Raw genomic sequence first — 27,600 nt, forward strand, 5'->3', positions numbered from 1 at the left:
AATTTTTATTTAGAAATATATTAAAATAATATTTTTATTTTTTTAAAATTATTTTTGATATCAACACATCAAAATGATTTAAAAATACTACAAAATATTAATTTAAAACAAAAAAATCATATATTTTTAAAAATACTTTTAAAACATAAAAACAAACAAGGCTTTAATGATTAAATTTATATTGATTTTAACCAAAAATAAAAAACACATACACACCCATATAATTTTTTATATGAGTGGCCAATCCTCCATCGATTTAATCCATTATTTTGAATGAGATTTTGTAATCCATGAAGGAAAAAAGTGTTTATTTAAAGAGATGGTACAATGATTTAAAATAAATTTATTTTTGTGATAATTTTGAACATAATACATAAAAACATGTTTATTTTACGAATACTATCTCTATATATTTTTGTTTCTGTCTTAGAAAAACAACTTAATGGCAACTAATAGTTTTTGTTTGGATCATGTTAAAATTTCAAATGGAATCGGATTTGTATTGCAAATAGAATTATTTTATTTTACGATTCTTCCTAGCATGAATAGCGTGTCTTGTTCTATATAAAATAAATCATCAAACATTAGAAGTTAAGATAGATTCCAATTACGTTACATGATTGTTTTGCAAGCAAGTTTTACTTCCTGCCTGCTTGATAAGAAATCGCCTTGTTTCCTTAATTGACTAATTATTAATTTTCCAACATGATCACGATGATCATGTAATTTCCCCAACATAATTATGTGCTATCCTAATTAAAATTGCCGGCTGGACCAAGCAAAAAATTACAAAGTGCAAAAGTAAAAGTGGAGCCCAGTGGTGGGACATGTCCACTTCAATTGAGAGGAAGTACATCTAAAATCATACTTTCCCTTTTTTTTTTTAATTTTTTTTACTACCGTTCAAGAATTAATGATTGTCTGCTCAGAAAATATAAAGGGAAAACAAGAAAGAAAAGAGTACTATGGATCCATCATCTCATCTGTGGACCACTAGCCCATATAAAAGTGGAACCCTAATGGAGAAATCAGGCTACATAAAGTAAGCCATACAAAGTAAAAGTAAAACCCTATTGGAGAAATTAACTTTGATGGGGTATTATGTATGATTCAAGGAAGAAGAAGAAGAAGAAGAAGAAGAAGATGTTGAGGAAGAAAAGCCAATAATGCTAATTTGACATACAACACTACCAGCCATTATGGCATCCCACGCAACCCCAACTTTAGTTTTTAACTTTGCATGCAATTTGGGACAAAAAGACAATTTAATAGGAGGCCATGCCATTGGACAATGAACTCAACTTGAAAATATTGCCCCTTCTGCTTCCTGTTTCTTTATTCACCACGAAAAAAAGCCTAGAAATTTGAAGCTCGACACTTTACTTTACCCTAACCTAAGAAAAGCTGATAGGCCACTTATGAGATGTGGCATAAAAGCTTCCCCACTAATCTTAATTTAGCATCTAGCCTTTTTCGAGGCAATTACTCTCTCGGGTCATGTTCTTAGAGAGGATATAATACAAAACCAAGAATCAACTACACTAACTATCCGATATTAAGAATAATCAAGAAAACTTAGGTTCAAAATGATGTCTAATTCAGCACCAATCAAGCAATCAATCACATATATAGCCTAATTTAGTGATGCTCTCAAGGAAGGAGAGCAATATGATGGATTTGGATAGCCTATAACTTAATTTTGACATGCAAGGATTGATAGCAGATAAAATAGAAGAGTAGATGGGAGTAGAAGTGAAACAATGAAAAAATTCCTATGAACTACATATAATGTTTTTCTTCTTTCTGAATTATCTTCATGTTTTTACCGAGAGTGACTACAATTAGTCATCAAGACATGTTAACATGGACACTAGCAGTCATGACAGAATCACATACTGGGCAAGAACCAATCAGATTGGACCCACATAATGTACACAGGCAAAGATGCCTGCACGGCAGCAGCAGCACACTTGACTCCCTCTCCCCACACTTTTTACACATCCTGTTGTGGTTAAGATTATCCTTAACCACTACCATCTTATCCTTCACCGTACCCTCTTCTCCACCAGCTAACGTGCACCTCCCATGATCACTACTTCCACAGCAACTGGATTCTGCATCATCTGCCAGAGTGGCAGCGCCACCACTTGCGTGCGCCAAGACTTGTTCTAAATTGCTCCGTAATGAATTTGCTGTGGCCTCATTGGCTTGTGCTAAATCCCTCCAAATTTGATTCTCTACGTATAAACTCTTCGCTTTTTCTTGAAGAAACCAGTTTATTTTTCCCATTCTTTGAATCTCTTCGTCTTTCTCTTTCACTTTCTTAATCATTCCTTCTTGTATTGCTGATACCAGCATTCTTGATTGCCTCGTTTTCCTCTCTTCAAGTTCCATTCTAACTTTCTGATTCTGAAAATCATTTTTTTCATATAAAAAATAAGCACAATATATACCGAAGTTTTGATTTTTATCAAAATTTAAATAACCCCCAGAGCACAAAATTTATGAAAAACAACAACTTACATGATCATCAATGAAACGGTCGATTTCAGATTGCTGTTGTTGGATCTGAAAGAGGATATCGTGATCAATAAAAGAAGATAAAGGAGAGACTTTGGTCTTTTGAGAGGCATGAAAAGCATCAAAGTTGTCATCATTGATCGAGTCTCTAGCCCTCTTTCTTGGAGCAGCAACAGCAGGAACATTGTAGGTGAGACTACTATCATCTTTATTAGAAGCCTTAGCAGCAGAAATTGGGTCACAACCAAGAGAAGACTGATAGAACGACATGAGTGTTTCAGGCACTGGTTCATTGAAAACAAGGCCAGAATCCATCTGGGTGTTGTATAAATTCATGTTTGCTTGATTTGCTTTCACAAGATCCCTGCGAAACAAAAAAACCCATGTAAGAAAAACAATGATAAATTGATGATGATAACCATAAAAGACAGAAACTTGGTGGTTTAGAGTATGTTTTAGTACCTGTTTGTGATAAGTTGTGAAGGGAAATTGAGGCTCATATGAGGAGTTTCAACTGCCATGAGGAGTGGTTAAAACTCTTTGCTTGTGAATTTTGGTTGTGGAGAAGAAGGAGAGATATGTATGAGAGAGTCTTGTGAGGGAGCGAGAAATATATGCTTGAGAGGGGAGAGGGCATGCAATATAAATGATGGCACAATAGGATTTGGGTTTTCTAGGTTTGGCCACGAAGAGAGAGAAAATAAAAAATAAAAAGTCAAAAGACTGACTTCTAGATAGAAAAAAAAGGGAAGAAATATAATTTTTTTTTAACAATATTTATTTGGTTATTTATTTATTTATTTCCCTTAAATTAACTTCCTAGACAAAAACCCTTCTAGATTTTCTAAATTCCCGAGTGGATTTGGTCTGTTTTTTAGGAAAAAATAAATAAAAAAGATATAGGGGCAATCATGGGATTTAAACATCCATGAAAGTTAATCACTGTTTTTAAAATTTTATTAACCGAAAATTAACAATAATAGCGGCATATCTGCCAGTCACTCACGTATCAAATGCATGCTATTTAGCCACGTAAGCAAATGCTAAAATCCAAAAAACCACCCAAATAAAAAGAATATTAAGAAAAAAAGAAGCAAAAAGAGGTTCACGCCTCATAGGGAACGTGATCGTGGTTGGGTCCAAATATCGCACGTGGGACAGGTAGTGGGTCCCGCGCTCTACACGTGTGAGGTGGGTTAGTGATGTTGCAGCAGTGTGTCTACTGTTTTTGACGATTCACAATTTGTTTGCCCACGTTTGTGGACCCTACAAGAAGAACAAGAGTGGGTCCCATTTCAGTTTCATTTCAGTTTCCCTGTTTTAGCTACCTTGTCCCCTTCTTTAACTGGCGCGTGTTTTTTCTTTTTCCTTACAACTAGGCATGGGTTGCTTATTTGGTGGGGCCAGCATTTTTTTCCTTAAAAAATAAAAAGATTATCATTAATTACTGTTCTTACATGAAAAATGAAAACAGTACGACGCTTTTATTTTCTATTTTAAAAACACAGACATTCATTACAAAATTATTTATAAAACAGATTTAATTAAAATCTTTTTTATTTTTTTATATTTTTAATTCCACCCTAAGAACATAACATCCTGATAAAATCAGTTACTGTAATTAATTAGGCAAATTTGACAACATCTGTGATTTCTTTTTATCTAATTGTCAACGAATTATGAGATTAATGCTTCCACAACAAGTACATTGAACTTGAATAGAATATAATATAGACTGACTTGGTTCATTTACATGAATAAAAATGACCAGATAAATATAATTTTCTTTCTTGACCATATAATATAATATTTATTGTCAGTTATTGATAACATAACACGACTGAATTTCTTATAAATATATAATTAATAATAATAATAATATACAGAAGATGTAGCAGGTGACTTGCGTGGATATTGTTAAGTGTTGGCATTTATTTATTTTTTCTTGAGCAATTGATTGTATTTGACTTTTTTTTCTTTCTCTAAAAAAGTCCTTTGAAATCCCATGTTGATCATATCATTAATAGGAATTTGGCGAGAGAATTGGGATCTCAAATTGAGGGTGGTTTTGACTCTGGATTGGAATAAAATGAGTATGAGGTTTACCAAAACCAAAGGCATTCCTTAACGCTAACCTCATTCTAGATGTTTAGGATTGAGAAGGTAATAATTCCCAAGCCCTTTTTTCTTTCAGAAATTGTAAAACCTTCCAATGGAAACGGTAGTTTCTAGATACAGACTTTTATCAAAATTACTTTGTCATTGAACAATTTCAGTAATGGGATTTGTTTGATCACTCATTTCATAAATGAAATTCTTGAGAAAATGATCTTCACAAGAACCTTTCTGTAAAATCATTACACTTTCTTATCAATATTTCTGTAAAATCTTTTGAAAATGATGGGAAACCCATTTATAATCTTAGAAGGGGAAGGCATCCCCTTGTTGAGATAGTAAATTTAAATGAAATCCATCGCATGCCAATTTTGGATGAAAGTTAATCTCCATACCATAATATATAGTGTCGTTCATACAGCATATTCTCCATATGCCCCGACAAGGGTTTAGGTTTTTGCATCCAGCTAATAGCTAAATGTATATAAAGATACCCACTGATATTTTTTTTTCTCCAAGTAGAATCATAAATGCGCTATATAGATCGATCACTTGTGTGATCTTCTTGCTGCCAAATGGAAAAAGTTCTTGGTGCTTGCCACGCTTACCCTAGATACCTTAACGTTCAAGTTGGGTGGGCAGACCAAATGGACCAATGTAGGACAAGTACTTTTTAATTTACAGGCAAGAAAAAGTCAATAGAAAGTTAGTTTGTGGATGGAGTATCAAATTTTCCATGAAAGTGATGTATTCAAGTTTAATATGAATTTAATGAGTTGAGTATTGTCTTCCCTTTGAGAGAGAGAGAGAGAGAGAGGGATTATACAATAAATGATTCGGAAAACGTAGTTGAATTCCAAATGTCTAACCATAACCAATCTTGTCTTAATAAATGGATTTGATCAAATAAAAATAATACTTGAAAGGCCACAAAGAAGAAAAGGGTTGAAATGTATGGAGAATATATAAAAGATGAGTCAAATTTCACAAATTTCAAGTATTCTCCATCAACCAAATTAGATGGTCCCCCAAAACCAAAATTGAATCCATCATGGCCAAATCTTGGAACCATTATCATATGCTATTGACAAAAGTGAATGGAGATATTGAACAGTCACCCCACCATGTCCCAAACCAATCTAACATCCCCCCACACTCAAGAACAATCAAAGGTTAAAGGAGAAAGAAGATTAATTAAAGAAAAGAAAATTAAAAAGAAAAGAAGTTGCCTCAAGAAAAGAAAGCAAAATATATAAATGTCGACAGATGGATTCCCATATCCACCGTCCCCTTCTCATCTTTCACTCTTTTTTTCATTCCCTCTATTATTGCTCTCACTCTTCAACATCATTACCCCCTATTGTGCACAATACCTTGAAACCCTATGTTTGCTTGATTACATTACTTTAACCACCTTAAAAGACAACGAAAGTAATGGAACAAAGAGAACCTGGTAAAAGCAAGCAATATCGATCCCTCTTTTATATTAACGTTGTATATATGTAGATTGATGTGTATTCAGTAGTTATCATGGGCAAGGGGTCATAGTGTGAATGATAAATACTTAAGTAATCTTGACATGGGCTTGAATAGCATATGTAAGAATATAGATACAAGGCGATTAGGAATTTCAGCAAAATTGTCCACTTTAAAGGCAGCTCCAAACTCACATACAAAAGTACATTTTGCTTACAAAAAGTTGGAACATCATTATCCCATGAATATTCTTAACATGTAGAAGCCACCTGTCTTTTCTTCTTTTTCTTTTTTCTTGAATTCTTTTATGCTAATAAAAGAAGATCTTGTTAAGTAATCAGGCTTTCTTTGTCCATGCCGATTTTCAATCGATTGCATATTGTGATTTTTACGTCAAAGAAGTTTGTAAGTAAGTGTTTTATGCTAAAGACTTTTTGATTGAGCGAGGAAGATGCATCACACATAATAAGTTTTATTTGATGGAGCAACATAATATCTCATTGCTTGTAAAGATTGAAAAAACCGACGGAAAGAGGCCTAGAAGAAACTTTCTTTTTTTAATTTCTTCCCATATGCTTCGAATGAAATTAATTCCTAGATAGAATTGAAGATATCCTTTTGAAAAAGTAGTGTTTTAAGCATCAAAAGCCACTACCTCTGCCATCCACTCTCACTTTATTTTACCGTCTTCAATATCTTTTCAAAGGTTGGAATTATATGCCTAGCCACTAGGAAGATCCCATGATGATTCAAAAAGCTCTCAAATGTGGGAGCCACCCCAACACGAAAAATAGCAATAGCAAGAACATCAATTCATTGGTTTCCCTGCCTCATTTAGGATTTTCCAATCTCTCCCACTCCTGTGAATTTTCTAATCTAAATTGTAATCTTGCAAGCATGAGATGAAGCAGAATCACTTTACTACAAATTTGGAGGGGGAACTTCTTAAAGTAAGCATAGCTACAACATATAGTTAAATGTGCTGGAAGTCATTGATTACAAAGTGTCCATTCTTTTCAACTAAAGCAACAAAAGGAGGGCATTGGGTCCCTCTCCCCATATCTTAAGCACAAGACTAAGTTATGATTATTGACCTAATTGAAAAGGATACGAGATCCAATTTGTGAAAGAGAGAGAGAGAGAGAGAAGAAATTAGGTCCCTCATTTAGTTCTAATGACATGACATCACTATAAAATGTTCATTGTTCAAGGATGGAGCCACCTCAAATGTCTGTCATTGTGTTTTTTTTTTTTTTTTGCGAAAATTCACCCCTAGTTTGCCCAAATTGATTGTGCATGGTAGGTCATACATAAAAACATGCCTATTATTCAGTCAATAGACAATGCACCTAATTAATGATGTGATTGAGTTTTTGAATGTTGATTTCTCTCTAATTACCAAATTCCTTTTGGATAAATGTATTTCTTACTTTCCATACTCACATCAATAATTACAAAATTTTACATTAATCTCTATTTAATCCCAATTATCGAAACAAATTTCATTAAACTGTGCACAATTATTGACCTCAACCACCCATTTATTATCTAGAAAATGAAAGGAAGAACTTTTAATTATTCATGAAAATAAATTTGAATATTCAACTATCTATTCCATTTTCTAGAAATGTTTGATCAGTCATGCATGAACCTTCAGAATTCACATGGCTGCTTCGGAGAAACAAACTGAAATTGAATAATTCATGCATCTAATCATGGATGCCTTTGGCAAAGGGTAAAAAAAGAGTTCTTTATTAATGGTGACAGGCAACAAAATACGTGTAAAAAACAATTGAACGAATGCTTACAATTTCAACCAGGTAATGTAAATTTGTCTTGGCACTACATCACCAACAATTAAAGGCAACACGTTTTCATGCAGTCGAACAGGTTCCAAGATAAGATATATATATACTATTGTGATTAATATTTAACCTATGAAGAATAAGACTTTAGTATAATGAAGATTAAAGGACACATGCAAGAGACAAAAATAAAGTGGCCTCCTTGTATCTCTATTCGAAGTGGCAAGACCTAACTAATTACGGGGAGTGATTTTTTCTTGATTCAATTAGTGTTAGAGTCGAAACACTAATGATGATGATTTTTATTTGTATCTCATTATATTTTCATCAAAATTTCATTTATAATTCTTGATTTCTAGCAAAGTTCACGACTGTGTGTGTGTGTGTAGTAATTATGTAGCATCGATCATCGAACAATTCCCTCTCAAATTAGAGATTTTTCCTCATAAAATAATGTTGTCGATAGACACCAATCATAATGAAATTGATATATATATTTGATTTTCCATGAAGCTACATCCTATACTGCTCGAATCAATTAGTTTTTATCAACAAACATAATCTAACTTTTCTGCTTTTCCCACTGCCACAAACAAGAAAAACAAGACACATTTGAGCATATCTTTTACATTTTCCAAGCCAGAAATTAATGCAAGTACTTATTCTTGGCATCATCGATCCCATACATAGCATATAGTAGCCCCCAATCTTGTACTGGCTTGTGTCATTATCATAGAACTCTGTAGATACATTTGAATTGCACGCCAACAAATAATTTTTGACAATATAATGTGTACATACATAAAAATGTGAACCAAACTGATTGATCAGGACTTGGCCACACCAATCACTTTCTTGTAATTTCTCTTTTGGAGGCTGCTAGAGTTAAACACGATAGAAATCTTGTTTTATAATTTTTTTCTAGTGGTATTGTCATTAGTCGTGTACTTTATTATTTTCTTGTTAACATTATCAATCGCGGGCCAAATCTCCAGCTTTCAATCTTGTAATGATGTTGATGTATACAATTTTTTGTTCATCTTTTCTTACATGTCCAAACATTTCTAGATTAAAGGTTAGTACTTGTTTGATTTCTGTCTTAAATACAAATATTCACATCTCTATCTTTTCTTTAGAAAAAACCCAAGCTGAAAAAAAAATAAAAAAAATAGTACCCATCTTGATTTTTCTTGGTGAGAACTCAACTTGGGAGTCTCTTTCCTTGACAAACCCTCGAATGATAAATTGGGAGTCTCTTTGCAAAGATGCATGCTAACTTTGTCACTTTATTTTATCAAGTGTTTTTTGATGTGACTCACGTACAATATTTGTTATCTTAAATAAACTTTAAAATAAAACATATTTAACCATATTATTATAGTTGATATTGTTCTACAAATTATTAAGCATAAAGTTCAAAAGGCTATATATTTTAGTAGATCTTAATAGACAAAATGTACTACATTTTGAGTTGAGTGATGTGAAATTCGTATTTATAATCTTTATGTAACAACACAATATTAGATAATTTATTATTTCATGCTAAATACATTTTTATTATTGTGGTGTTCTTAAACTATTCTCATCTGTTTTCTTAACAATTAATACGTACACTTAATATAGAAAATTATATATTCTATGATAAAATTAGCTTCTTTTTTTACTTAATGTATGCCTGTCTTCACCTTGCATTTTACGTCTAGACTCTAACAGGTCTTAAATAACACTTATGTCTGCCTGGGGCTTATGAGCATGGCATTGGTGATACATGTCGATCGATATTATTGGAGATGGGGACCAAACAGAGAGTTTGGCCAGAAATTGCCTTGTTTGTTTACACTATGGCACAGTTAATTAGCTGTCATAGCGGTCAGTGGTCACAACTTGCTGAAGAAATCAATAGAACAATTTTTGGATCACGCCAATGTTCATAGAGAAGCATTCATTGAAAACACTGTGAAGGGTGCTGGCAGTTTCATAGTACACAAGTTGACACAACATGAACATCAAAGATATTGAAATGGTACAAGTCTAGCCCCACTATCACTTGATTTTGTCCCTGATATGTAGCAGGTTGTATCCAAAATTAGGTAGTATTATTTATTATGATCATTGAGAATATGTTACACATTAGTAGAAACTAGAAATAAACGACAATAAAATAAGAAAAAGTTGAAGTGAAATCAAAGTTATCTTGGATTGGAGATGATTGCTGAAGAAATTACTAGAGTAGATATGTGATTGGACCCATTACTATATAAAAAAAAAAAATTCAAAGAAGCATGGATTTGTAGCTTTTGCAGCATTATTATTAAACTCGGCAAGGCCGACCAGCTCCCTCCCTCGAGTGTAAAAAAAATCAATTTAAAGTTAATTAGTTTGATCTAATCAACTCTGTTAAAATCCAATTTATTTAATTACCCTTTTCAAACAATTGTTTTTTAGATTTTTTATTTAAATCAACTGCATTAATTTACTTGATCTGTGTCCTGATCCTCAAATTAGATTTAACAGCTATATTTTGGGATGCCGATGGATGTGCATGCATGTGATAGCTAAGATTTTGAGCCCGGCCTACAGTTGTCGGTATAATATAATCGATAATTGAAAGAATAATAATCAAACTATGAAGTGCCATTGTGGTCCATATCATGTTCTCTAAGGAAGCATTTTTTGTGGATTTGGTTTTCCATTTCTTACAAGTTGAAACTATAATATTGTATACTAAGGAACCCACCAAGAATCAAACAGGGAAGGGGTGTTTTTAAATTACTACTAATGACCAAAAATAATAAAAGTTAGGTTGGTAATCTTAGATTGATCAAGACAAAGGCCTCATGGGATACCTGTCATTGTCCATAGAGAATCATATATAGACTGTTACCGAAGTGCTTTGCCCCATATGAATTGGAGTCGTCTATTTTTGACCAAGTTTTCAGTGGAGATCATAATAATTAAGATAGCAGATAGTTACATGCTTTATTCATCTCCCACCATGCACAGCATCTCAACAAATGATAAACAATTAATGGCTTTGCCAAGTCTACAAGATATACACAAAACAAATTTATAATTACATATCTTTCTAAGGAACAATAACTCGAGGTATCAAATATTAAATTGGTCGTATGAAGTTAAAGGAACCTATACAGAGGTCAGGTATAAATAGGAGTGGTATTAAGCTAATTAAACATCCATCAATTATCCTTGAAATACGAAAATCTTGTAGCAAATAATTGGCAAGAGAGAGAACTGAATTGGTAGGTAAATAAATCAATGATATCTGGAGAAAAAGCTCTGATCAACACGTGATGATCACATACGAAGTCTTTGTTTTCCTGTAGTTTTCCTGGCTCTTGCATGTGCATTTGGTGAACTCCTGCAAAAATGAACGCAATATATGCATTTCTCGAGTGCAGTCCTGCTGGAACTTAACTATACAAGGTTCCAAGACTGAGTACGTGCATGGAAACTGCAGTACTTGCTGTAGAGGTCGAGTTAGGAACATGCTTATTTAGCTATATATAGGTGCAATATTTTGAAAGCATATTGTTGTGTGTCATGACATGATCACGCATCAAAACCAAAAAAATAAAAATAATGGAGTTACAATAGAACCATAGGCCCTGTTTTGGTTGTGATATTGTACTTGAAAATATATATGATTGAGGTTAATGTATCTTATTTTTTACTGATCCCACTACACAATACACCATTAAGAATTCTGGGATTAATTTTTAGCGTTGGAATCCATGAAACAATCGCCAATAATTAATGAGTAGGGTTACATGTTTGAAAGGTGAGAAAGAATTTATAGGTAGATGATTAATTAGTTCTGAAATCCTGAGTTTATTTGAGACATGCCCTTGAGAATTGGCCAAATATATAATCCCAAGCATGATGCAAGAAATTATAGTAAGGATATTGTCTCAATAGGCATGCACGAGGAACAATTTAACTTGTTCAGTGCCTAAGATTTGCAAAGTTGAGTGACCTCTAGTCTCTTTGAATCTTACACTGTTGTATATATATACGAGCTTCAATTTCAAGCCTCTTATCTTCTGCTAAGTTTAGAAGATATATTAGAGAAATTAATCACCATTTCTTGGACAGTTTTGAAGAACTTTCTGAAAAGTCTTGTTTGCGTGCAAGGCAGTACCTACCTAATGAAAATTACCTTCTCTTTTCACGCTTTGTTTGTACTTCTTTCCAAAATCACTTGAAAGGCTTCAGAATCCTTGCAACTTCCTTGTGAATGCTAGAAAAGACGCTTTTTTTCCCCATATGTTGTTGTACAAGAATTTTCACAGTTACAGTGCTGCCACCATGCCCTATATAGCAAGATAAGTTAATTTACAGGTCTAATCAGATGGAATTTATGACGAACTTCCAGTAAGATATCAAAGAAAGTTTCTTGTTGGCATGCCATTACAATCAAGATCACAAAATCAGGAGAAATTCCTCAGGTACAAGTTCCTAATGGAGATTTGTCCTCATCAAGTCCCATTATTGACCCTGAAAATATTGTTGTTAGTAGTTTCCTCCTTGATTAAGAGCATTAATGATCATTAAGAATGTAGAATCAAATTGAATTTGCTTGTCCCTCATGATCATGGAAGCAAACTAAGTAAAATGTTTTGTGCTAATGAGAGACGACAGTCAACCACAGAGTTCATTAATTTCTCATGGCATAGCTTAAAATTAACCTTCTCTTACATATTCAAAGATAGCAGTCAATTGATACTGATAATTAATTAGCAAGTGATCTGATTAAATCCTCTTGATCACAATTCACGTTCAACTCCATGCTGTTGTTGGATTCTGATTAGTTTACCAAATCACCTAACTGTTGAACAAAATGCCATTTGATGCACAAGTCACTTACTTATCAACATAATTATTTTAAATTCCCAGATGACTTAAATTAATTAAGTCTTATGTTTGAATATCTGTATACATTTTAAAATCATGCACTTGAGTTGTTGATGATAGATAATTAATTACATATAACTTAGTGTGAACTCTTGTTTCTTTGTCAGAAACTTCTGGAGCAGGTAATGTAGCTCTTACATTTTCAAGAACATTTTTTTCTAAAAAAAATGTTAATGGAACTCAGTCATGTGCCGGCATTCCTCATCTGTAGCTTTACAATAACAATTAACAACTGAGGTGAAGTCACATATAATTAACAATTAATAATGTTATTTTATATATATATATATTTCATGGTGCTGCCCTTCTTGTAGGCTTCCATGAATGTGAAACACCTGGAGATCTAAGAGATAGGAGAATAAAAATTTCCAAATAGATTAACAAATGATTGTGAAGGTACACTGAAACCTTTGATAATTATAAAAGGATCTTGGCAAGTGGGGCCTTTGAATTAGGAACTTTGTCCTTTTCTAGCTATTAGAGGGGCATCATGACATTTTAAAGCATGAACTTTGCCTTCAAATTCTGTAAAACAATATTAGGTATACATGTGACTTCACTTCAAGTTTAAAAAACTAGAAGAGCAAAGTGGTCTGCTTGTTTTGTTCAATGAGTAGAAGAGAATAGTCTAACTAATCTACTTAATTGTGGCTTTAATGCTCCATGATGATCATAGGCTAATATACATTATTAATTATAGTTGAAGAAAGAAATTAAAGCCAAATAGCTAACCAACAAACCCTGATAGCACCATCAAGAAAAAAAATCTTCTTGTCATGAAATCACAAGGAATAATTTCATGTGCAGGGGGTGCTCCCCATCTCAATTTCCCATTTCTTCATCAATATAAAGATTTATTTCCTTAATTAACTCTTAAATTTGCAGTAAAAATCAGGAGAACAAACTATATATATAACAACCTGAGCTGTTCCCACATGGGATGCTAACTATCTAACACCAAACACTTCATGAGAAATGATCATCCATAGGTCCACTTAACTTTGTTTTGTTCTCCCCCTCAAACTTGGTCCATCCTTTTGTCCCTAAATCCTTGCGTATCCCTGATAAGACAGGGGCAAAATAATGTAAAAGTGCCTTAAAAATGGAGATTTATATGTCATGTTGATTTCTCATTCATTTGAATTGATGGGGTTCCAAAGAGGATAGAGATTAGACGAAACCAGGCGTGAAATTTGGATCTTATGCAAGGCTCTATGGGGTCCAAGATGTGAGTACCCTTCAACTTTTGTGTTAAATGTGGGTTAGGGCACAAACCAGCTCTAGCCCATCACATAGAATTGACATTGCTTTGTCTTTTCTTCTTGCGTAACACATTATGCCTTTCTGATATAGGTCCCACTCATGAATCTACAAGGTAATGATCATGAGTCATTACCCTCCATAATGTGTTTCATACTTTCAAGGAATTTTGACAACCTATCAAGAGGGTTGTTCTATGGCTGAAGGGATTTATTAGTGGGATTGGATGATGGCATTGACATAGGTGGAGTAGAAGAAAAGCTAGGGCATTATGAATTTCATTTTGAATATAAAGCAATTGTGGATAAAGTGTTGAAAAGTGAAATCAATAGAAACCAATCAACTTTTCTGTCTGAGGTTTGAAAGATATATTGCACAGGTCATATTTTTTCCCACTAGCAATAATTCCATGTGCCAAGCCTGCACGACTTTTTCCATCCCATTAATGGGGTTTTGGACATTATGGCAACATCCAAGCTATGTGCTTGATGCAGACCCAACTTCCAAGTCCCATCTATGGTAGAAAGATTGTCATGTCTTGCTTTTAGAAGTTTTTAAACCTTAAAGTCTAGTGCCCCAACTTGAATTGTCTTATGGGACTGTCTTTATTAGAGCCAGTGAGAGTGGGCACCCATTACATGTGCTAGCAAAACTGTAGATGCGTTGTCTGATACTGCATAGTTGTAAGGGTGTGAACCCGTCTCCTTGAACTTGGAATTAAGACTTTAAAGAGTCAATGAATTCATCTACTCGTTTCCATGGGTGGAAGAATAGTCTCCTTGTAAATTGGTGAGAAAGAAACAATTTGTTCAGAGGTTGAAGTTGAAAATAATGTGATTGGGTAGTATAGAAAGATAGAAAACAGTGTGGCCTATTATACTTGATTATCTGAAGATACCTGCTAAGAACCTTGTGTGCTCATCAAGGTGAATAGCATTAACTTCTTTTTTTTTAAAAAAAAAAAAATAGCATTAACTTCTTACTTAGTCAGGTCATGTTGGTGAAAGTATAGGTCAATTCAGACGGCAGAGTCCCTTTTACTAGACTTCATCTACGAGATTTTTTTTCTTTTGTGGATATCATAGGAAAGTGAATAAATAATGATGCTGTAATCTGTTCAAAACTAGAGGTGTTTTTAATTCACCTTGTGAGTGCATACTATTTTATCACGTGAATCTTGGCCTACGTTCTGTTTTTTTCTTCTTTGATCTGTTCTTTGATGAACTACCTACCATACCCCATTCAAAAAAGTTGCAGTGGTCCTAAATGAGCTTCAAGTAGCTGCTATATATCACATCAACTTATAGTGATCCTTCTGGTAATAATTAGACTTAGCCCAGTTGGTGAGAAGTGGGGAGCAATTCAGTTGGTGAGAAGAGGGGAGCATTTAAGGAGGAGGTTAAGTTTCGAGTTCCTTTTTTCATGCTGGACAGGTTTTGCTCAAGCTCTAGTTGATCCAAGCCCAGTCACTAGTAGATGTCTGGCAGAAATTTGTAGCCCAATGCTGCTCAAATATAAAGCATGTCATGCTTGATGGTCAACATTCTGTAGTTTAACCACAAAGCAAATGGACATGGACATCCAGCCTATGAACATAACAGGGTTAATGGCATCTGTATTCATTTCTCTGGAGTGACAAATATGCGTGTACATAAGTTCTAGGATTACAGCAAATTATTTCAGTTGGGATTAAGAGTTTGAGGTGCTAAGCACAATTATTATTACCCTAGAATATTGGGACTGGACACCTTGAATCGACATCTAGAGACATTATGATGCAGACGAGTTCAACAGCAATGCTCTGGCTGCAGAGGACCTTTGACTAGCCCGTGATGCATCTGAGAACATATGCTGCAAGTTCTGGTTCAAAACAAAACTGGCATGTTAGCATAGAACATGTTATCCAAAAAGGAAAAACTTCCTATAAGAAATGGAAAGTAACACACAAACACACACAAAGGAAAAGAATGTAATTTGGACATATCCAACAAATCACACCAGCTCCCTATTGAATCATAACTAAGCAATTAGGCATTCCATTCTTTCTAAATCACTTCTGCAGATTAATACCATAGTTAATCAGCATAATCAGAAGCAATTTTAAATCTCATACAATGATAATTTCTATTAACTAGTAATGAGAACAAATATAAGGGCATGCAGATGCGTACATGTGCAAGTGAGAGAGAAGAATTTGGCATCGTAATTCATATAGTAGAAGACATAACTCACCTTTATGTGGTACAATCTGTCAAGAAATCTTTCAAAAGACAATCCAGATTGTGTTTGGAAATAATAGCTGGTATTGGGAATGTGCTTAACCTTCTGGCGATCTACTCTTCCTTCTCCACGAATGCACTCTATCATCTCTTCTCTAACAATTATGAATATCAATACCATGAGGCAATGCCTTTAGTTTCATGCATCTACCAAGGCTCAAAATTTGAAGACCTGGCATCACTCCCTTCTCTAGAACAATCTCATTTAGTTGATTGCAGTTGTATGTATTCAAGATCTTGAGTTTCTGTAACCCATCAAGAAAGCATAACTGTTTGCTTACACAGGCGTTGACGAAAATAAGCCTTGACAAATTGGGCATGCTTGTAGGCAAGGAAATGGATCTTCTCTTAATCTAGACCATAAGACAAAAATGTGACGGAGTGAAGAGAAGGAAACCAACATGCCACCTTTTCCAATTTTCCAACTAGTTGAGCTTTTCAAGGCAAGGAGGTGAGGAAAGTGCATCTATCCTTAATGGCTCCTCTTCCTTAGCTGCTGCTTTCGGAAACAATTTGTGTAGTTAAGTGCCGTAGATACTGCAGCTTTGCGATGCCACTAGTGTTGAGAAACCTTCAGCAATAACAATGAATATTGCACAAGAAAGAAAACAAGAAAAATTGCTTAACAAAGTGTTTACATCCACATAAACGAGGAGGAGCCGAGTAGCTTTATTTCACTATATATCAAATTAAATTTATCTTTATAGTAAATCCACGAGGACGCTACCCCCGCACCTCCAACCTATCCATAATCCCTAACAACAACAAAAAAATTAAATTTACATCCCATAAAGGGCATTTGTCTTTGAGCCGCATACCAAAACTCCTCGATTTTGGTTTCGTTAATAGCCAGCGTTTTCTAACTTGGAAAGTTTTCCGATTGATTTAGGATGTTGCTCCACTTGATTTCCAGTCAGGTTCAAGTACCTGTAATTGAATGAATTAACCTCTGAACCAGGTAGTTTACCAATCTGTGGATTCTCTAGATCCCACACCCTTAATAATTTAAATCCATGAAACACTTTACTTAAAAGAGGTTTAGAAGTCTTGTCTGCAGGAAACAGAAAGAAAGAGCGAGTGTGTGAGAGCATGCCCTTGCTAGATTGTATTTCTCGGTCCTTGACTTGAATTGACAGTCGACGAGCTCCGCTCTCCTGAATTGCTAGATTATTATAGTGAAATTGCTAGCTCCTGCATAAGATCATGCATCCTGCAAGCTTTTGGTCTAATGTTGAAAGGATGGGTTTCCCTCTACTACTTGAAGCATACTCCTGCAAATGAATTCCATCTAGTAATTCTCAGCTATTTCTTCTAATGTTGCTCCTCTCACCATCTTAACGAACCCTTCAGCTATCCACGGTTTAATGAACCTCTTACGTCGAATCATATGGTCTTCGGGAAAGACACAGCAATATAAGAAGCAATGTCTTAATTGCAAGGCAAGTCACTTAAACTCTGCATCAATATTCTCTTTACGAATCCAAGCTCAGGACTAGATTCAAGATTTTATTGACTTTCCTCCACTCGAACTCTAACTTCTTGGTAGACATGAGACCAGCCAAAGCCACAATTGCTAGACGAATGACTTTACATTTTCCAAAAACATTCCTTGCTAATAGTCCAAATTTTGTGGGCAACATCCCTTGTTGCTTGAAAAAGCTTCCATCCAAAACAATGCCCAAGCCTGATCCTTTTCAAGAGGTAGAAGCTGATGAACATGGCTTCCAGCCCCAAATGAAACGAAGCTTGATCGGAATTGGATGTGCGGTTGGTTCCCCGAAGGGCTATCTGATCCGATGCCCATAACATGAGTACTCTTCCTCTATCTATGAGTGAGACTCTATCTGGATCTGCTCAGCATCCAGGTCATCCCAATCTGCCAGGCGAGGCTCCGGCCACCACACTGAATGATGAACTTTGCGCCTCCAGGAGGGTCAAGCCAAGCCTGAATGGAATTCATGTCTCCTTCGTCTAGTCGAGAAAAGGCTGTGACTCTTCCATTACATAACGGAGAAGTCCATTCTGATCTAATTCCTACCGTAGTGCCCCAAGAAACTTACATCTTGTTTTCGAGTTGTAAGCAAAATTCTGATTCCGTTCATACTATCAGGAAGTGCAACATTTATTCACTACAGAGATCTATATATACTCCACACATAATCTAATACAATCACACATTTCCTTCCATGTAAGAAGTTCACCAGAATCTCCACCAATTGTTTGTAACTCATGGTGCTCAAATTCATCGGAACGTCCTCCTTTATTGCTTTTTACAAGTCCTGTTATCATAATAAATCTTCAATAACATAACTTTGAGAAACAGTGATTCAAGCATATCAATCAAAATGTGGCCTGACAACTTCAACTTGGCTGTTGTAGTTAGTAGCAACTAGAGTTATCTTACCTAAACCACCCATTCCGGCTAAAGAAATAACAGATCGTCATGGTTTTCCCGTTAAGAACCACCCCAACAGTCACATTTTACATTTTCAATCCCAACAAGACATCTTCGATGAAAAGACAAGAGTCGCCATGACTTTTCATCCATCTAGTATCATAATGCAAAATGGTTCCTTCTTAATTTTGCTGCAATTTGATGCCTCACAAAGATATTCTTGGGAATGTAAATGGTTGATTCAAAAGCCTAGTGTAGTACTTACCCGAAATTTGCAGCCTATTCTTGTAATACATGAAGTTGTCGATGATGTCTTCCACATTGATCTCGCTAGTCGGTAGGTCTACTGTAGGAGATGCCATGTTACTTCCCTTCTTAGCTCTCTACATGACTATTCATGTTATTAGTTTTTTCATCTTCGTTCATGGAGAAAAAATCAATAGAAGGACAAAGACTGACTTAATATGATAAGATTCTTTTCAACTCTGTTTCTTTTTTCCTTTTCTAATCTGATGCATTAATGAAAATATTTTATAATTATTATTACAGAAGAGAGATCCAAACACGAAATTTCTTGGTGGAAAGGGATTTTATTACCAGTTAAGCTACATGCTTGCTAATTTGGCGACACCATTTTAAGCTGCCTCTTGATTTCTTGCTTCTCTCCTTTCAAAGGCTTGAGAGAGGTGGTTAAAACGGTTAAAAGGCAGAGAGATCCATAGGAAGTAGTCTTGGGCCAAAAGTATTTAGATGATGCTAACACATATTCAGAAAGGGCCCATGTTCCATATTCAGAAAAGGCCCATTTTCCATATTTTGAAAAATATACAAATATAAACACATCTCCATTGGAAATTTTCTTTCTTTTGTCTGAATGGAGTGAAAAATAAGGGGATGAGAGTGAAGAAAATAAAATATTTTTTTTATTTAAAAATTGTAAGGAGTTGGAGGGGAAGATTAAATTATTGAAAAATTAGTAAATATATGAGAAATTGCACTATTTTCTCTTTCAAAAATATATAATTTATAATGAAAGTAATTTATAGAAGAGTATGGTTTTGACATAGTGGATAATTATATATTTATAATTTATCAAAGATAAAATAATAATTTTATAGAATTTCTCTTCAAATTAAAGAGTTCAAGAATTGTCCACCATTTGAGTATTTTCTTTTTTCAATTTCCTCTCCTCCACTTCTCACCAATCTTTTTTGATAGTGTTGGAAATGTAATAATAGTTGTTATTTAAAGTATTTTTATTTAAAAATAAATTAAAATAATATTTTTTATTTAAAAAAAGCTATTTTTAACACCAACATATCAAGACAATCTAAAAACATAAAAAAAATTTAATTTAAAAAAATCAAAAAATTTCAAAAACATTTTTTTACCACAAAACAACACTTTTAAATAATAAAAAATACTTTGAAAATGGTGTTTTTCTATACCGCTCTATTTCTTTCCTCCCCTTTCCTCCTTCCCAAACACTGTGTTAGTGAACAAATAAATAAAATAAAAGAGAAGAGTCTAGCTAATTGTTTTGCTCAAGAACAGTGCTAAAATTAATAGTTTTTATCATTCTTTTTTTTGCTTAAGTCTTAAAAATATAATAGACTATCCGAATTCTAATATGAAAAGAATTAATTTCCACTAAAAGGTCAATCTTAATTTCCTTTTTCTCCTTTTCCAATGTTAATTTTTTATCAGTTAATTCAATTAATTAATTTCTTTATAACTAGTTTTAAATCACAATAATAGTGAAAAAATAGTATTAGTGGTTCGGTGGCAAAAAGGAACATCTCTAGAGAAATTGGAGCGCAGCTAGGGTTCAAGTCTTGTCATGCACAAAATCCAAGATATGATTAATTATCCATAGTAAGGGTTTTGAAGAATCCTCCTCCTCCCCCTCCGCCAATCATCATCAGCCTCTCTTCTACCTCCTCCTCCATGACCGTCCATCCAATCACCATGAAACCAAAGCCCCACAAAAGATCCAACAAAACCCGCTTCCAAAACCCACCAGCAGCAGCAGAAAATCCATCAGATTATGCCTTCAAAATAACAAAAACAGCAGTATCACAAATCTGCCAATCAGTAGGGTTTAAGTCCACACAACTCTCAGCTCTTGAAACCCTAACCCATATAGCCACCCTTTACCTCCAAACACTAGCCAAAACAGCTGTGTCATATTCCAATGCATCCAACCGCACTCAATCAAACATCTTTGACATAATCAACTCATTACATGACATGTCATCTGTACAAGGTTTTACAGGAGGATCCACGCTGCATTGTAGTAGTAGTGGCATTGGTCTTTTAAGGTCTGGTGTGTTTAAAGATATTAAATCTTTTGTTGAGTTCAGTGATGAAATCCCTTTTGCCAAGCCTATTCCAAGAGGGAATTCGATTTCTTTGAGGAGGAATTCAATTTCTTTGGAAATAGATGAATTGGATTCCAGGGGTTTGCATATTCCAAGGTGGTTGCCAAGGTTTCCTGATGAGAATAGTTATAAGAATTGCGGGGACAGGTGGGAAAGGAGGAGGGAAGGGGGCCTGGCCTTGTGGGAGAATTCTGATTTGGTGAGTGGTGGAAGTGGAAATAAATCCCAGGGGATTTCCAGGGAGAATGAGAAAAGAAGTGATGGTGATGGTGATTTGTCGGTGGAGAGAGAAAAGGTGAGTTTTAAGATTGGGGAAGCAATGAAGGCACAAATAGGAGGGATTTTAATTTCTTTTTTGTGATTTGTTGCTGGCAGGATTTAAACTCTGTTTCTCTGCCAAAATTGGAATACGCAAACCATACTTGACCTCAAGATTCCCTGCTTGTGCTTGAATTTTGTTGTTCGTGATGAATTTATATATAAACATTCTTTTTCTTTTTTTTTACTGGGTTCTAATTGATTTTTGCTTCTATTCTCGCATGCAACTCACGAGGGCAATGAATGATTCTTTTCATGGTTGATTTACATGGTTAAAATCTTCAAGCCAAACTTTAATGATTCTTGTCATGGTTGATTTACATGGTTAAAATCTTCAAGCCAAACTTTAATGATTGTATCACCGATGCGATCATTTATCAAAACCACGAAACCTATTCTGGGATTGCAAGAAATGAAACCGGTGCCATGAAAATTCTAATATGGAGAGTAGTTTTTGCTCAGCTAACAGGTTGGCCTGCAAGCAAAAGATTAAGAAAGCTCTAGAAACAGTAGGGTTACAAAGTATGGTGACAATCCAAAATTTTATCCATCAACCAAGAAACGTTGGGAATGATATGACAAATAACATATAGGGTTTCATTCACGTTCAAAAATAAAGTTCTTGGACGATATATCAAAGAAATCACTAGTTGCTGCTACACACAGTCATAACAATATATTCGGTATTTGCTTTTGTAACTCGCAAAAGCTCTGGAAACAGTATTATCAAGCCTTCAAAAACATCTCTCACTCTCAGCAGTTGAAGCCTTTGCAAATAGAGAGGACTATGATGAGGATCAAGACAATCAGTATACCCAATACAATCAGCTTAACCTTCATGTTCTGCAGCCACATTTTTCTCCGGATTTGTGTCCCTTGACTGCGGAAGTCTTGTGCCTACAGTTTACCAATTTCCACAAACAATAAAAGGGGATCAGTATCTTTCCGAAACAATGAAGATTAGGAATGCATCTAGATAAATTGTCAAAAGGCATGTTAAGATGGTGTTGCTATAATGTGACATGATTGTTGTGGAACAGGTATAAAAACTAACAACGAAGTAAGTTTCATTTAGATGATTACATATTTTCCTTAAAGAAAACCCTCCATTCTTCCAAAACACCGAGTGAGTAGTAGCAAAACTTTCTAGAACAGCTTACTGCTCCCTAGAAATGTCATAAATGTGTGTGTGTGCACGCGTGCGCGCGTGTGCGTGAGAGAGAGAGAGAGAGAGAGTCACTGACCTGTTGATGAAGGTTCTCAGTCTTGTCCACAAGAAGTTCTATTTTCTCCCCCCTATCCAAAACCTGTATCAATAGAGAAAAAAGATCTCTTTTATTCAAACCTTGAAAACACCATGTGTTAGAGGAACCAAGTGCAGCTCAATCTCAACAGTAAATGAAGTGAACACATTAATTCTAAATGGGGTCAGCTGAATTTCATAATCTGCAAACATAAGAAAACACATGGAAATACAGAGAAAAAAGTGTCCATCTAGTCTACACCAATGAACACAATGAAATAAGAAGTCCAACAACTTCGGAGGGAAAGCACACGAATAAACTGGTGCTGAAGACTCAATTCAGCAATTAAAGCTACCTGTGCACCAAAAAAATGGGAATGCCATCCCACTTAAACATAAACCTCAATGAACTGATGCTCAATAACACATACATGTCCACACATTCAAAAGGCACATTGACAAATACACCTGAAAGAATCTACACATATGACAAATAAGGTTACTTTTGAACATTTTGGTAAAACCTAATGATTCAATGGAAATACTTATAACAGCTTTAAACCCAAGTATTGCATGAAAAGTAATTTGAAAATAATAATCTTGTCAGGAACATGAAATTACTTACACCCGGTCATGAAACACACACACACCCAAGTGCCCACGTGCACATAAACAAGCAAACTTGCATGAATGCACACATGAAGTAACTTTTAGACGTTTTAACATTCTAGCACTAATGATTCAACAACAAACTTGTGCCTCATTCAATCATGTATCACAAGAAAATATAACTTGAAAAGTGTGATACTGTGTTTCAGGTGGGCAAAAGGTCACCTACCTTCTCAATGTTCTCCATCATGACACCCTTAACTTCAGAGACCTGAGCTTTCACTTTGGCAAGCTTGCTTATCTCTTCAGGATGATCAGCACAATATTGCATATGTTCCTTCAATTTTGGCCTGCAGCAAGTTAACAGTTCACCTCAATTATCAACAACATTAACAAAACAAAACTTCACCCTCTTCTCTCAACAGTCTTAACCCAGCTAGATCACCCACCCAAATTCCTTGTTAAGACCGTTGGCCTGGGCTGTGGCAGCCTTTCCACCGCCATATTTTGTCACAAAATCATCCTTAACACGCTCCAGAAAAGCTATAGGTACTTGTCTTCCAGCCGATTCAGCTGCAACCACACAATAAGCTGCAACAACAAAAACACTCAAGTCAATCTTCGACGTAAAGGCAAAGTCACTAAGAATCCTTACACTACTTTCATATGTTATTTAAGAACGTTAGAATTCTTAGGTTTTGCATTAAGATAACATTTTCCGAAACCCAAAAACACAAATCCTCACTACAGTCGAGCCACAGTTTCAAGAGAATCAAACAGATCCAATTCATGTCTCATCAACCGCACCTCCCTAAATAAAATCTACAAAAACCCAACAAACCCTCTCTTACAGCAAAAAACAATGATAACCGAGTTACCAAAACAGAAAACCCAGAACAAAAACTCTTTGAAAACATAAAAACCTCAAAACAAAACAAAACCCACAAATCAAAAACACTTACTAAAGCCATTGTCAACGAGGTAATTGAAAGTGTGGCCATCACAGTTGTAAGTAAACTTGTTGTTAGTAGCAGGAAGTTTCTGGAGACATTGAAAAGCTATGGAATTGAAATTCCCACTGAACTCAGTATAGTCAGCAAGAATCACAGTTCCTCGAGAAACAAATGCGTAGATCAGTGATTTCTGGCTCATTTTTGAAAATTCAAAATTTGGGGTTTTCAAAAGAGAGAGAGATCTGAGAGGGATTTTTTGGGATCTCTCTCTCCTTGTTGGTTGTTTCCTTGTTGCTTTTGCGAAGGAGAGAGAGAGAGAGTAAAAGAGAAAGAGGAGAGGGCTTACAAAGATGTGGTTTTTAAAAGGGAAAGGGGACAGAGTAGAGAAAAAGGAAAGTGAGGTTTAATAATGGGTTTTGTGTGAGAAAATTAATTAGGTTTCCAAATGTTTTAATTAGAAGGGTAATTAAGAGGATAATTTTGTGAGAGATTGTTCTCATTTTTTACATCCATAAGACCACTTTTGTCTAATTTATCTAATAAATAAATAAATATTTGGTATGGTTGTGAAATTTATTTTCTTTATTTGATGTGTAAGTTAGTGCAAGAATATTTTTTTAATTTAATAAAAAATATTGTAAGTTATATTAAATTTTATTTTCTTGAATAGTTTATTTATATTAGTCTTTATATCATTTCAATTTAACATTGATGAATTAAAAATACATGGAGAATATGAAAAGGAAAAAAAGAAACTTTATTTTTAGAAAACATGATTTTAATTTTGAAAGAAAAAATAAAAAATAAAAGTGATAAATTACTTCATCAAGTTGAGTATCTTGTGTAATCACTTTGCTTACATAAATTTCTTCACTTAGATATTGGCATGGAATTAGTAAAACTTTACAACTTAGCATTATTGTGTTGCAAAGCGAGTGTGAGATGCTTTCATTTCTTGATATCTTCACAAAGTTCAATCCTTGGTTATTATCTTATTATTTATTATTGGTATTTGAACAAATGCTTATAAATACTAATTTTAATTAAGATCTTAACTTAAAATTCAAAGAAGAGAATAACTTTTTTTTTATTAATATGAATATTCAAGTTAATTTACGCGTATTTCAATTAATTTTACAAGCTCTCTAAAATTAATGATGCTTTTTTAATTTACTGCGCCTCTTGTCTCCTATAATTTACAATGATTTCACCATGCAAGCCTCGCTCGAACATAATAATTAAGAAGTGGATGCATGGGATTTGGCTGTTTTAAGGATACAAACAATCTCTATCAATTTTAGCATAAAAGAAATGTAGCAGACTCCGAATTCTGATACCGGAAAATATGAGCTACCTGAAAAGTTATAAGCCATAGAAAATACCTTTATTTTGAACATCGGTTTGGAGGTAATGCCTTCATTTTGCCCTAACCGCCACGTTGTAATGATGAAGAGTGAACAAACAAATAGAAAGGGTCATTTGATGTTGCGTGCAGTGTGGTTAATTAGCTTTATTTCTTAAAAAATATCAATTAAATCATAGTAAAAATGTTAGCTTTGATAGTTGACTTTTTTTGACGAAATCATTGACTTAAATCTTAGGTGAGACCGAATGAAGGGGATTTAGAAGCTATGATAATGTGAGTTTTGGAAAAGGATGTAAATATTTAAGTCATTTTTTTAATCATTTTCCTAATATTCCTGCCATTGGTGCCTGTGCTAATCCTATATATAATATATATACCTGTCTCCATCCAATATTCCTATCACTTCATAAATTAAATTGTCGCAGATTAAATGACTTGTTAATGCGCCAAAAAGCTTTGATTCATGGGTTGATTTAGTGGTCTCGTTATTGATGGAGGAGGAAGATTTAATGGAAATGGAGGACCTTGCTGGGAAGCTTGCGCAATGTCTGTCGCTAGCTATTCAATGAGTTTAATTAATTTCTTCCATATTTTTTCTTCTGGACTGTCACTCATTTTACTGTGATTGTCAACGAGTGCTAGCTATTGCCAGCTCGAGACGTCGCGTGGTAAGATTGATCAATCCAACGTTGAGTCTTCATCATCATCATCATCATCATCATCATCATCATCTTCGAAACATACAAGAACACCCTTCACAATTTTCTGATCGTAAGAGTAATGGATTTTGTGCCTGCAGGCTCTCCATTTCAGCAAATGTAATGGCCTCCAACGTCCAAGTCACTTGAAACATGTCAGCAGTCAAAAGAGTCACATAGCCATCAATCAATGTGATCAGATGTCAACATCTCCAGCTAGAAGACAGCCCGAATACTGATGGAATTGATATTTTTCTGCATCAAACCGTGCCAGTGTCCAAGACTCTTTTATAGGAACTGGTGATCGAACCTTTAAGGTTTCTCTTATGCACATTTTCTTCTGTTCAATTAGGTGATGATTGTATTGTCATCAATGGTTTTTCTTCTGTTTCTTGAAACATTACTCTCTCTATGCAGCGCTGGGAGTCTAGGAACGGATGGAGTTTATGAAACACTAGAAGATCAGGTCCACGTTAAAAGCTACACTGAATGGTGCAAGAATCAAGACATGGGAGGGTAACAATAGATCAGAAAGAGCCAGAAATTAGTACTGATGTTGTAGTTTCTTCGTTCTCTAGGGTGGATCATGATATGTCAGGAAGGAAGATCACTTTCGAGAATATCACAGTACTTGTAAATTCAAGAAACCCTATTATTATTGACCAACATTGCACCCGTAATGGCTTGGGGAATGACTCTGCTATACAAATCAGGGATGTAACGTACGGCACTGTGCTTGGATCTTCAACTTTTTTTTAATTATATAAAAAGAACATAAAATCAACGATCAAAACAAAATATAGAAAAAAAAATTAAAAAAAATTTACTACAATAAAAACAAAGATATTACCTAAGATTTCTAATTACACAACAATTTGATGTTATCAAAAAATCTTAAAACATCATTTTTATATAAGTAAAGTTTAAATCTAGAATATACAACCAAATAACAACTCCATAAAGAATAGTAGTGAAACAATCAAACAAGTTTATAATTTTTTTCTCAAAAAAAATTTTGTTTCTCAACAATCAAATACTCAAAAAAGTACTACTGGAGATTAATCTTCAAGGTAACCTTTAAAATTTATCTTACATCATTCCGAGCCACTATAAAAATATTGAGTTTAATATAATTAGTAAACAATATTAGATATCTCATCAATTTAAAACTCATTCAAACATTCTTATAAAAAAAGATATTTTAAAGTTTTTAAATCTATAAAAGATGCCAGTGTATCATGTCTAGTATA

At 34.4% G+C, this 27,600-nt stretch overlaps 3 protein-coding genes and 1 pseudogene across 3 annotated transcripts; 1 reads left to right on the forward strand and 3 right to left on the reverse strand.

Annotated features, from left to right (window-relative positions):
* Nucleotides 1-1,753: 1,753 nt before the first annotated feature.
* Nucleotides 1,754-3,166, reverse strand: LOC133675390 (BOI-related E3 ubiquitin-protein ligase 1-like). The gene is made up of 3 exons (XM_062096735.1): nucleotides 2,983-3,166; nucleotides 2,524-2,884; nucleotides 1,754-2,409 (listed from the first exon to the last, which is right to left on the reverse strand). The coding sequence occupies exons 1-3, from the start codon at nucleotides 3,039-3,041 to the stop codon at nucleotides 1,849-1,851; spliced, it is 981 nt and encodes a 326-aa protein (XP_061952719.1). The 5' UTR covers nucleotides 3,042-3,166; the 3' UTR covers nucleotides 1,754-1,848.
* Nucleotides 3,167-15,699: 12,533 nt separating this feature from the next.
* Nucleotides 15,700-19,144, reverse strand: LOC133675362 (disease resistance protein RPM1-like; annotated as a pseudogene).
* Nucleotides 19,145-20,750: 1,606 nt separating this feature from the next.
* On the forward strand, nucleotides 20,751-21,589 carry LOC133675363 (transcription initiation factor TFIID subunit 8-like). The gene is made up of 2 exons (XM_062096715.1): nucleotides 20,751-21,458; nucleotides 21,539-21,589. Exons 1-2 carry the CDS (start codon nucleotides 20,751-20,753, stop codon nucleotides 21,587-21,589), a joined length of 759 nt encoding a protein of 252 aa, XP_061952699.1.
* Nucleotides 21,590-22,057: 468 nt separating this feature from the next.
* Nucleotides 22,058-24,658, reverse strand: LOC133676163 (vesicle-associated membrane protein 722-like). The gene is made up of 5 exons (XM_062097769.1): nucleotides 24,296-24,658; nucleotides 23,783-23,924; nucleotides 23,563-23,683; nucleotides 22,726-22,788; nucleotides 22,058-22,378 (listed from the first exon to the last, which is right to left on the reverse strand). Exons 1-5 carry the CDS (start codon nucleotides 24,483-24,485, stop codon nucleotides 22,235-22,237), a joined length of 660 nt encoding a protein of 219 aa, XP_061953753.1. The 5' UTR covers nucleotides 24,486-24,658; the 3' UTR covers nucleotides 22,058-22,234.
* Between the last annotated feature and the right edge of the window lie 2,942 nt (nucleotides 24,659-27,600).

This window comes from Populus nigra, chromosome 16 (assembly GCF_951802175.1).
Source record: "Populus nigra chromosome 16, ddPopNigr1.1, whole genome shotgun sequence".
Taxonomy (NCBI): domain Eukaryota; kingdom Viridiplantae; phylum Streptophyta; class Magnoliopsida; order Malpighiales; family Salicaceae; genus Populus; species Populus nigra.